Source organism: Malania oleifera, chromosome 2, assembly GCF_029873635.1.
Source record: "Malania oleifera isolate guangnan ecotype guangnan chromosome 2, ASM2987363v1, whole genome shotgun sequence".
Classification (NCBI taxonomy): Eukaryota; Viridiplantae; Streptophyta; class Magnoliopsida; order Santalales; family Ximeniaceae; genus Malania; species Malania oleifera.
The window spans coordinates 126,894,948-126,906,529 of NC_080418.1; the positions used below are offsets into that span (position 1 = coordinate 126,894,948).

The window sequence follows — 11,582 nt, forward strand, 5'->3', positions numbered from 1 at the left end:
TTCCATAAATCATCTAAGCAATTCCATTATTTTTCACAAACTCATTCATACATTCTTTCATACATTCATTCTGTGGTATAAACCAACACATGCACTTTCGGTTTAACCCTTGCATACATAGCGCTCGGTATTTAATTGACATCTCTTTTCTGTATTTCCTAATAATCATTGGAACTCCAATTCCCATATTTCATAAACATGCTTTTCATTTCAATACATTCCTATTTCATATCATATGCCACACTCATTTGGTTAAGTATACAATACATAGTAAAATGGTTCGTAAAATATCATTTAAACTACAAACAAGGGTTTCAAACATCTCTTACTTTAAGTTTAATGCAAATAAAGGATTTTTGAGAAGTTTGGAGATTATACGCCAAAACCCTAGTTTTTACCAAAACTGTAAAATCGTAAAAATGACCATTTTACTCAATAGAATTTTCCAAATGAACTGTCATAATGTACATATAAACATAAGCTACAGTTCTACCAGTTTAGTTTGCTAAAATAACTTATGTAAAAAAATCCCCTTACTTATTTCCTAAAAAATAACTCGAGACGCTCGAAAACTAAACCCTAGCTTTTTCTTGAGTTTCTAAATCTACTCCGCTAGACTTGTAGATATTCACTCCTTGATCCTCGTGGTAACTTCCGATCGTTAAACTAGGCAACAATCGGTGAAAGATCGAAGAGAGAGAGAGAGAGAGTGGGCGTGGGTTCTATAGAGAGAGAGAGAGAGAGAGAGAGAGAGAGTTATATATAAAAAAAAGTACATGACTTAGCTCTTAAGTAACTAAAATATCTCCTCTAAGATATTTATATATAAAAATCTAAAAAAATATTTCCTCCAAGATATTTATTATATTTATTTATTAATTATTTTATTTTATTTTTCAAGTTCGGGTTTGGGTTCCTACAACATGAGACTAATTTATATTATTAAGTATGTTTTGATTTTCATGATGTTATACTGGAAATGTATAATAGTATACTCAATTTACTAGAATTGCTAAAAAGGAATCCACGAATATTGAATTGATAAATGATTATGGTGATGTCCAGGTCATGTGAAAGCTTGGTATCGTAGCTACTTAGAGGAAGTATAGTGCAACACACTAGTGTGAAAAGTATTGGTATGGGATAGTCGATTTGGCTTGAGAAGTGTAGAGTACCCTCTCGTATGGGCCAACATGGGGTTGTACCCTCTCGTACGGGCCATCATGGGGTAGGAAAATTGTACTCCAGTCTACGGACCGCACAACCCGATCATACGGGGTGAATTCATGATGTTACTAGATTGTTAAGTCAGGAAGGTTCTACTATGTATACGTATAGAATTATGTTATAAATGAAATGGAAAGTATGTATATCTACTTATATAGGCGTGAGTTACAGTTTCAAATGCTATTTCTTTAAAGTTAAAATGATGATTATATTTTGTCTACACTAAAACTCATGTTAGCCACACACTGATTGTAACGACCTGCTTATTTTAATATAAATTGAAACACAATAATTAAAATGATCAACCCAAACCCATGGGTATCGGGGACAACTGTCAAACACAGCGGAAACCTAAGCAGCAGTAAATTTGAATCACATTTTCATAACCATAAAATTCAAACACCAGAGTTAGCTACATTTCCAAATATCTGTGTTTATATACAATGTCCCAAAAATACCAAAATGAACCTAGGATCCTACAACAAAAATCTCCTGATCCTAGATTAGAACTTACCCTTCTAGCAGGGAAGCTCAACTCACTCAGCGACGGCCCTGACTCGCCGATCTCTTTGGGTTTCTTGAAAATCATTTAATGTTCGGGGGTGAGACACTTCTCAGTAAGGGAAAATAAACTAAATACAATTGTGTGACAACATGAATACTTAATGAAAATATAGATATACAGTACAAACTTCATACCAGAAAACATTCATCATTTCATAATTGCAAAAACATATACTTTCATATTTCTAATACATCATACTAATCATAACTGTTTGGTTTATCTAATAATACTAAAAAACATACCCAGGATAAATAGCTAGCTGATTTCATGTATTACCCCCCATGACGGGTTGTGCAGCCCGAAGGTGGGACCCAACAATGGCTGGCTGACCATTGCTGAGTCAAAAATGTCTGTAAGTACGATGGGCCCACCACAACCTAGTCTGAACTGCCAGGTGGACGTCAACAGTTTACACTCAAAGCCACATCGACTATCCATCTCCAACCCCCTCGTGGGTTGGTTAGCACCAATCTGATCATAGATATCTGATCTATAAGCTATGGTACCGTGCTCCTAAACTGAATTAAACTAACATTTGGGTTTTGATAACATATAATACATGATAATATAACATTTAACATAAATAGATTGATAGCATTTTTATAATTTCATAAATACGGCATTGTGCCGAACATTTCATAAATACAGCCTCGTGCCAAAATCATACATAAAACACGGCCTCGCGTTGAATATCTCATACATATCATTCTGAATAATTAATCAATTATCATGTATTTTCAACATCATTTTGTACTATAATATATCATATTCCTAAAAACATGCTTCATTCATAACATAGTCATATCATAATACTTCTCACATAATATAATATTCATGCCACACATTTGCTGTATAAAACCATACTTTATATTCTAAAATCATAATTTCTGGCATCTCATACATATATACATTTCAACATAATGGTAGTATTTTCCCAAATGTGCATTTCCTTCGTAATATACAGATATAATACATGTTTTCCTGAAAATAAATTTACTGATAAATAATAATAATTTGGATGGAAAATAACTGCTTTAGTTTACTCTCTTACCTGACACTGAAAGAAATCCCCTAAAATTTCTGGTCCTACACACATAGGATTCCCCATTTAACTCCCTGAAAACAATAACTCGCAGAACTAAACATGGGTATTTTCATGTGAATATCATTTCCTATAACTACAGTAAGACCAAATTCGGCATAAAAAGCCTTACCTCAACTCAGGGATGAATTTCAACGGAGTTCCACATACAATCCGCTCCGGCAGTTATGCAGAGAGCTTCTCCAGGAGCGTCGTGGTGGCTTCGGATTCTCGAACCGGAGGAAATCCGACCCGAAATCGAAGAGAGAAGGGAGAGAGACCGAAGGGAGGGAGGGAGGGAGGGAGAGAGAGAGAGAGAGAGAGAGAGAGAGAGAGAGAGAGAGAGAGAGAGAGAGAGAGAGAGATTTTCTTAATTTTCTATATTTAAATACGAGTTTTTGCTATTTATAGGGTCAGATTCATCGACGAGACACGTCACCCCGTCGAAGAGTCTTGTAGAATGTTCGTCGATGAACTTGCACCTTCGTTGATGAATTTTAGATTTGCCCAAAATCCTCTTTTGATATCTTCTCGTCGACGAAACTTGGCTTCATCGACGAGGCCCTCTTGTACCCTTGTCGACGAATCCCCTGTGTTCGTCGACGAGGACCTAATAAAATTTCCTCAGTTATTTCTCCCAAAATGCAATGTCATTGATGAACACAAAGTGTTCGTCGACGAAGTCTGCTGCCTCCTTTTGTTTCTGTTTCCATTTCCCTTCCTTTTTATTATTTAAATACCATTATTATTCGGGTCATTACACTGATGATAATCTATTCCTTCTTACTGAGAGGTATCTCGCCATAAGGAATATTTAACTTTTCAGGTCCTAGAGGAGATCAAGCTTAGAAAGCTTTGGGAAGGGTTTAGTTATTGTGGCTATAGTAAGTGGCTATAAAATATGAAACTTTTATGTTTTTTTTTTTTAATCTTTGGGTTGTAATAACGCTATTTGGGATACTTATGTTTGTAATAGTATAGTGCTCTAGTAATGTATTCGAGGTGTTTTAAATTATTTCTATTGCTTTTATTATATAATTGTGGTATCAAAGATTATAGATATTTAAATAACACTCGGGACCCCACTTTCAGGTTCGGGGCGTTATAGGTGGTATAAGAGCTTTAGGTTGTTAGGTTCTGCAGACTTTAGGAATGATCATTACTAGAGTATAGGTATGAATGATAATGAGGGTAGGAATGGGTAGGTTAAGTTGGAATAATTTATGATTAATTAGGTATCGTTCGTAGAATGAGTGTGTAGGGGGTGCTACTATATTCTCCTTGGATAACTGTGTAGGGAAATAAACACGAAATTCTCAATCACTTGTGAGAAACAAAATAGAAGAAACCACATGGCAAAAGAAAACATAATCATACGCACAAGATAATATTTTCGTAGTTTGACAATTTTTCTTATGTCCATAGAGTTGCAAGGATTTCACTATTATTAGAAAAAAATACAGTGCGGTGTCTCTCAAAATTGCATAAAAAACATAAAAACCATAATCACAAAAAACAACGGTTTTTATATATCATGCGCACAGGATTCATAATGGGTTACAAAACGGGCAAAACATTTTTTCCTGGGAGGAGGTTCGTCCATAAGCATTACAGCTTAGTCTATTAGTGCTACGACTTGGGCCTCTCCCATTAAAAAACCACACAACATTATTTCGGGCCGGATCATCATCCGGATCAAACACAACTAGGCTCCATAAAGGCCGATAAACTGAACTTTAAATCCCAACTCTGGTAAATAGAGATCGAGACTACTGGTTCCTTGACTTAGGATTAGTCAATCAACATGTAGTGACTCAAAGAATAATAGCATTTTAATAATAAAGAGGGAGAGAAAATAGATACAGAAACAAAAGGAGGCCATAGACTTCGTCGACGAATGCGGACATTTTGGGGATAATTTTAATTTTAGGAAACTGCCAAGACTTGTTGACGAATACAGGGGTTCGTCGACGAGTGCAGAAGAAAATTCGTTGACGAATACAGGGCTTTGTCGACGAGAAAATACCGAGAGACGATTTTTGGTTGCTCTGAATTTCGTCAATGAATACAGGGTCTCGTTGACGAATTTAATGAAGGACTCATCGACGAGGTGACGTGTCTCGTCGACGAATCTGGCCCTATAAATAGCTAAAAACCAGATTTTTATTCATTTCTCACACCGCTCTCTCTCTCTCCTCTCTCTCTCACCTATGAATCCTCTCACTTCTCTCTTCGTTTCCGGTCCCGCCAGACGCCGTATTGACTATCTGAAGCCACCATGATGTTCTTGGCGAAGTTCTCTTCAAGTTTGCTAGGACGGATCGTTGGTGGGATCGAGTTGGATTTCATCTCAAATTCAGGGTAAGACCTTTTAGCCTATTTTTGGCTTTATGGTAGTTATAAGAAATAATGTAGGTAATGAAATACTGATATTTAGTTTTGACAAATATTGTTTTCAGGGTGTCTTGTAGGAGGCCCTGCGGGTATTAGGCTACTATTTCATAGGAGCTTTCTGATAGTTAGGTAAGGGAAATATGCTATGCTATGAACTTTTAAAATACTATACAGTTTATTAAATTACAAAAATTATGTATTAAAGTATCGTGTGGCTAGTGAATATGAATATAGTACTGAAATATGTTTTACGATATTTCAGCATCCTGATTTGACAATATTTTAGTACCATGATTTTATGGATTTTAGTACCATGATTTTATGAATCTCAGTACCATGATTACACGAATATCAGTATTATGATTATACAGTTTCAGTATTATGATTATGCAACTTCAGTATTATGATTATGCAGTTTCAATGTTATGATCATACAGTTTTCAGTATTACGACGTATGAATTACAGTACAGTTATGCAGCATCATGGTTATTAAGATTATTTCAGAATCATGGTAATTCAGATAATTGTATATAGAAAAATATTATATAGTATCAGATCTTGTTGGACTTGCAGCTACAGAGTATAGTACCGTTGCTACAGATACTATGTTACTTATGAGTGCAACCACCTATTTAGATAATACGTGGTAAGGTCAATCACCTAGGCCCTTGAAGAGGTTAGGCTCCCCATCCAGATATGGGTTGAGGTGGGCAGATTGACCAATGGAGTACAATGATTTATTCCTGGTTGGCTAGTTAGGGTAAATCCTGCCTACGGGCCGCACAACCCTATTATGAGGGGGTAAGTCATGACACACAGATAGCCACAGGAAACATTTTCAGTTATTATTACGAATGTATAGATTTGCAGAAACAGGGAACATACTTACTTATACTAGAAGTATTTTGAATAATAAACTCCAATACTGTCATGTTAAGCCATAGGGACAGGGGTGTTGAATTTTATTACTTATACCGTACTTACATATTCAGTTATACATGTTTACATGAAAACAGATTCCATGATATACAATAGCTCATTTGCCACACACTAGCAATAGCATATTTCGTCTTACTGAGCATTGACTCATCCCAGTGTTGAATTATTTTTCAGGTAATTTAGGTAGGCGAGCAGACCAGGCTCGCAGATAGAGGGGCTTCTATAGTGCCCTGTCAGAGAGTGAGTACATTTTTGGGAATGGTTTTGTATACCCTAACTAGTTGAGGGTGCTTTGGGAACAGAGATATGTGTGTATTTTTGGGAAACATGTAGCACTCTGGTATTGTATGGTATGGTGTTGTATATATTTATATATGAATATGTTTGTTCAGTTTCTGCTTCTTGCTGCTTAGGTTAATGAATGGGTTTACCCCCCAGTATGGTATCAGAGTATGTAGAGTATATATATAAATCAGTTTATTAAGCAGGTTGTTACAATCAACAAGTAGTAATTAGGTGAGCTAACCACATTTAGGTAAATAATAGGTTAGTGACGATTCCATCGAACATCAATATTATTATTCTTTGCCATTCCGGACTTTTCTTGGAGACGTTGTGACAATACTCTATCTTTTAGAAGTCCTGCAATGGCTGAATTAGGTTGATCACGTTAGATGGCTTTCAATCTTCTTGACCATCCAATCAGTGTTTTCTCTAGACGACCATATCGCTGTTGTGTTAGTGATCCATATCAAATCCTCGAAACGATTCACGTTCATTCATGTGGCGGGTGACGTTATGCTGATATCACCCTATTGCAGAAAATTTTAAAAATAAGAATAAAAAAAAAAGAGCAATGCCACGTGCTGCTGGCTGACACGTGGCAACTCTTCCCAAACGAGTCAACCCCTATTCAAACCAGTTGAGCTGGTTTGACTTTTTTGAACTGCCGATACATTTATTTAATTTTAATATTAATTTTTATTTTTAAAAAATTGGAAAAAATAGTAAAAAAATAAAGAAAAAATCAAGGAAAAATAATAAAAAATAAAAAAATAAATAAAATTATTTGAGTTATTTTGACTTAGATAAAAAAAAAAAGGAAAATAAGAATATAAAAATGAAGGAAAAAGTCTTAAAAAAACTTAGAAAATTATAGAGAAAAGTTGAAAAATTTTCAGAAAAATTCTATGAAATTTTGGAAAAATTTGGGAATGTTTTAAAGATTTTTTTTAATCAAATTTGATGAATTTGTTTGATTATTAATATTCTATTTGTGTATGTGTGTCCTAATAATTAAACAAAGGGTAAAAAGATATTTCGGATCTCACCTATATTAATTCTAAGGGAGGGTTTATCTAATAAGATCCCCTCATTTGGAGGTCTTATTAGACAATCTTAAATAGCATCTTATCTTATATTTTATTTTAAAATTTAAATTTTTTTTTAAAAAATAAGTTAATTAAAGGTCATTAAATTCAATTTAGGGATAATTCATGGTTCATTAAGTGCCATTCGTAAAATGGGTGTGTAGGGGTGCTAGTATTTTCTCCTTGCATAACTAAACTTTCGATCCCAACTCTGGTAAATGTAAACCAAGACTACTAGTTCTTTGGCTTAGAATTAGTCAATCAATAAGTAGTAAATAAGTGAGTTAATCACATTTAAGTAAATAACAGGTTAGTAACGATTCCATCAACCTTAAATATTATTATTGGTCATCATTCCGGGTCCTTTTTGGAGACGTCGTGACAATCCTCTATCTTCAGAAGTCCTGCAATGGCTGAATTGGGTCCATCATGTTAGGCGGCTTTCAATCTTCTTGACCAAGTTCAACCTGCTTTTTTAATTTGTTTTATTTATCAATTCATTTTCTTTTTCACTACCACACTATAAAACAATAGAAAATATCGATAATATACAAATTCATTTTAGTGTATCATTGCCAACTCAAAAAATGTCGCGTGTCAAATGTGATTAGCTTGACTTATATAAGAAAGTATTTCACTTCATCATGGACTTGTGTGGAATAGAGTCTCAACTCTTAAACGTCAGTTTTTTTTTTTAGGTTGTTGTTGTTGGGAAGTCTTTGCACATATCTCTCCATCCAGAAGTTTGAAACAGTCTTCTCTGTTTACATCTGATAAATTGTTCTCTCTTATCCTCTGTCCCTCTCTCATTGGGGGGGGTTGAGGGGTGTTTATCCAAGTCTCTTGGGTACTACTGGGGTAATTGCTTCTTCGTCATAACTGAGGCAGTTCTATTCTTAAAAAGGAAATGGAAGGTATAGCTGGACAAAGTGACAAAAGTGCTACATGTATAACATGACGAACTTCTTAGTGCCCACCATTACTTATAATTTCCATAAATCCAAGAAAGAAGTATCATCTTCCTCCTCCCCCCCCCCCCCCCTCACCCCCGCGGGTAACTTAGTAATTATTCTGAATGTATTTTTATATTTTTTCCTCATACTACATTCCTAAGCAAAGACTTTGTGGTTCATTCCTTCTTCGCTAAGATCAAATATTAAAACTATGGACTGCCTCTAGCTAGCTTCTTCCCACTTTCCTTATTCAATACCTGGCTAGATGGCAAGCTTATTCAGATCCCAAGGTCAATATCTCCCTCTCTTCCTCAACATATCCTTCCTTTTCCTCCTCTCCTTCTGCCTTACCGCCCATCTCCACACACCCAATTCTAATTTTCTCACTCATCATTACAGAGGACCCAAATCCAATACCATAGTCACCCCAGCCTCCATCTCCGATACTGATTCTGGATGCCAGGGACTTCACAAACACCACAATAATAAGGCCAAGTGTGCCTATATTAGATCCCACAGTGGATGCCAATCCACAGGCTACATATCCTATCTTCAAGTCTTCTATTGTAGCTGCGGCCCCATACTTGGCTACACCATATCCATACTATGGCTTATACTGCTATTCTACTTGCTGGGCAACACAGCTGCTGTCTACTTCTGTTCTTCACTGGAGGGCATGTCAAGAGTCTTGAAACTTTCTCCTGCCCTTGCAGGGGTCACCCTCCTTTCCCTGGGCAATGGTGCGCCGGACCTCTTCTCTAGTATTGTCTCCTTCATGGGCAACGACACCGAGGAAGTCGGCCTGAATAGCATTTTGGGAGGTGCATTCTTTGTGTCCACAATTGTTGTTGGAATTATAAGCATTTGTGTCGACCATCGCCAAGTATCGGTCGATAAGTCCAGCTTCAGAAGAGATGTTCTCTTCTTCCTCTTCTCCCTCTCTTGCCTACTCGTAATCATCATTCTTGGAAAGATCAATCTGTGGGGTGCCATCGGTTTCCTTTCCTTGTATTTCATATATGTCTTCATGGCTTCTGCCTCTGATTTATGCAGCAACCAGAGCAGAGGCAGCACTGGTGACATTGTTTTGCCTATAAGTAAGAACTTAAATGGGCATGATCATGAAGCACAAACATCGCTTACTTTGGAAGCTCCTTTGTTGGGTTATGCGCAAGATGGGAAGCTCATTTTAGTGGAAAGTGGAAATCTTCGAGTTGGCGAAGGGAAACCGAGAACATGGTGCTTCAATCCTGAATCTTCGACTGGGTACTTCCTCAGAAAATGCTTGTTCCTTTTAGAGCTGCCACTTTACTTGCCAAGAAGGTTGACCATACCAGTTGTTTCAGATGAGGAATGGTCCAAGCCGTTTGCAGTCATGTCTGTCACCTTGGGTCCTCTTCTACTGGCTGTTCTTTCCAATTCTTATTTTCCAAAGTCAAGCATGCTGATTTACGCAATTGGCAGTTCGGTTGGTGTTATACTCGGGGTTCTTGCATTTCTCACTACTGAAAGCCCCAACCCACCAAGGAGATGGTTGTTCCCTTGGCTTGCAGCAGGGTTTCTAATGAGTATCACTTGGACATATATTCTTGCTGAAGAATTGATTTCTCTGCTGGTTTCCTTGGGTCTGATATCAGGAATAAGTCCTTCCATACTAGGCCTGACTGTCCTTGCTTGGGGCAACTCTCTTGGGGACTTGGTTTCCAACATCACAATGGCTAAAACCGGTGGGTCTGAGGGAACCCAAGTGGCCATTTCAGGTTGCTATGCAGGGCCTCTGTTCAACACACTGGTTGGCTTGGGCTTGTCACTTGTTTTCTCAACTTGGTCTGTGTACCCATCCTCTTATGCCATCCCTAGGGACCCCTACATCTATGTGACTATGGGATTTCTAATGGGTGGCTTGCTTTTTGCATTTATCATCTTGCCTAAGAAAAATATGAGGCTTGATAGGTTCTTAGGATTGGGACTGCTGGCCATATATTTGTGCTTTCTGTCTCTGAGGATAACTAGGGCGGCTTCAGGCATGCTATCGTTTCCTGAGTCCCCTACTTTCTTTAGACACTAATGAAGAAGGGATAGTTATACAAGCACATCTGAGGGCGAGCCTAAGTGTGTTACATCCAAACTAGAAGGCCTGGGGTTCAAATCTCAAGAACAGTCTCCTCAAACGTTTAAGGTAAGCCTGCGTAATCATGCTCTTCTTAGACCTCCAGCGACAAAGGAGCCTCGTGCACCATATGTTACACAAACTTAATTAAGCACCTTATTTTTATGTGTATATGTAAATTTCAGATGCAGCTAGCCATCTACTTGATCCAATGTTAATGTTAAGGCATTGTTGAGGCATATCACAATTGAGGCATTGTCTCTTATTGTTGGTGTAGTTTCATTGTCAGTTGACTTTTACAAGGCCTTTGGTTCAGGCAAATTATTAAAAAAAAAAAAAAAATACATGGATTATATTAGATTTCAATGAAGTTGTTGAGGTTATGTTTGGATTAAGAATTTTTCTTGAAGAAAGAAAAGAACAAAAATTTAAAAACAGCAAGAAGAAAATCTATTTTTATCATATTTTCTCTCTACATCAAATATTAAACTTAAAAATAGAAAAATTCTAATACGATAAAAAATTAAAAAAAATCAAATGAAAATGATGTGAAAATTAGATTTTTTTTGATTGATTGATTTCATATTATATATATTTTTTCATTTTTTTTGTAATCAAACATGAAAATGTATATCTCTTTACATTTTCTTTTTCTTAAGCATGTTTGGTTTGGTTTACCAAATGGAATGGGATAGGAAACAAATGAAATGAAAATTGAATGGAGAGTGTTATCAAATTAAGTGATAAATTTGATTTTATTTTTCTCGATTTTAATCAATTCTATGATCCAAATATCAATGAGTTCTACTACACAAAATTTTAAAAGTATTTAAATTAATGGTTATGGTATATCTATCTTAAATGTTGTGTACAACAACCTTATTGTATATAATAATTGAAAAGTGGTCAAAAGTGGGTTTTATTTTTTTATTTTTTTAATGA

The 11,582-nt window shown here is 36.2% G+C and overlaps 1 protein-coding gene across 1 annotated transcript; it reads left to right on the forward strand.

Moving 5' to 3' along the window:
* Positions 1-8,229: 8,229 nt before the first annotated feature.
* Positions 8,230-11,006, forward strand: LOC131147736 (cation/calcium exchanger 1-like). Its single transcript, XM_058097278.1, has one exon. It carries the CDS (start codon positions 8,796-8,798, stop codon positions 10,596-10,598), a length of 1,803 nt encoding a protein of 600 aa, XP_057953261.1. The 5' UTR covers positions 8,230-8,795; the 3' UTR covers positions 10,599-11,006.
* Positions 11,007-11,582: the final 576 nt, after the last annotated feature.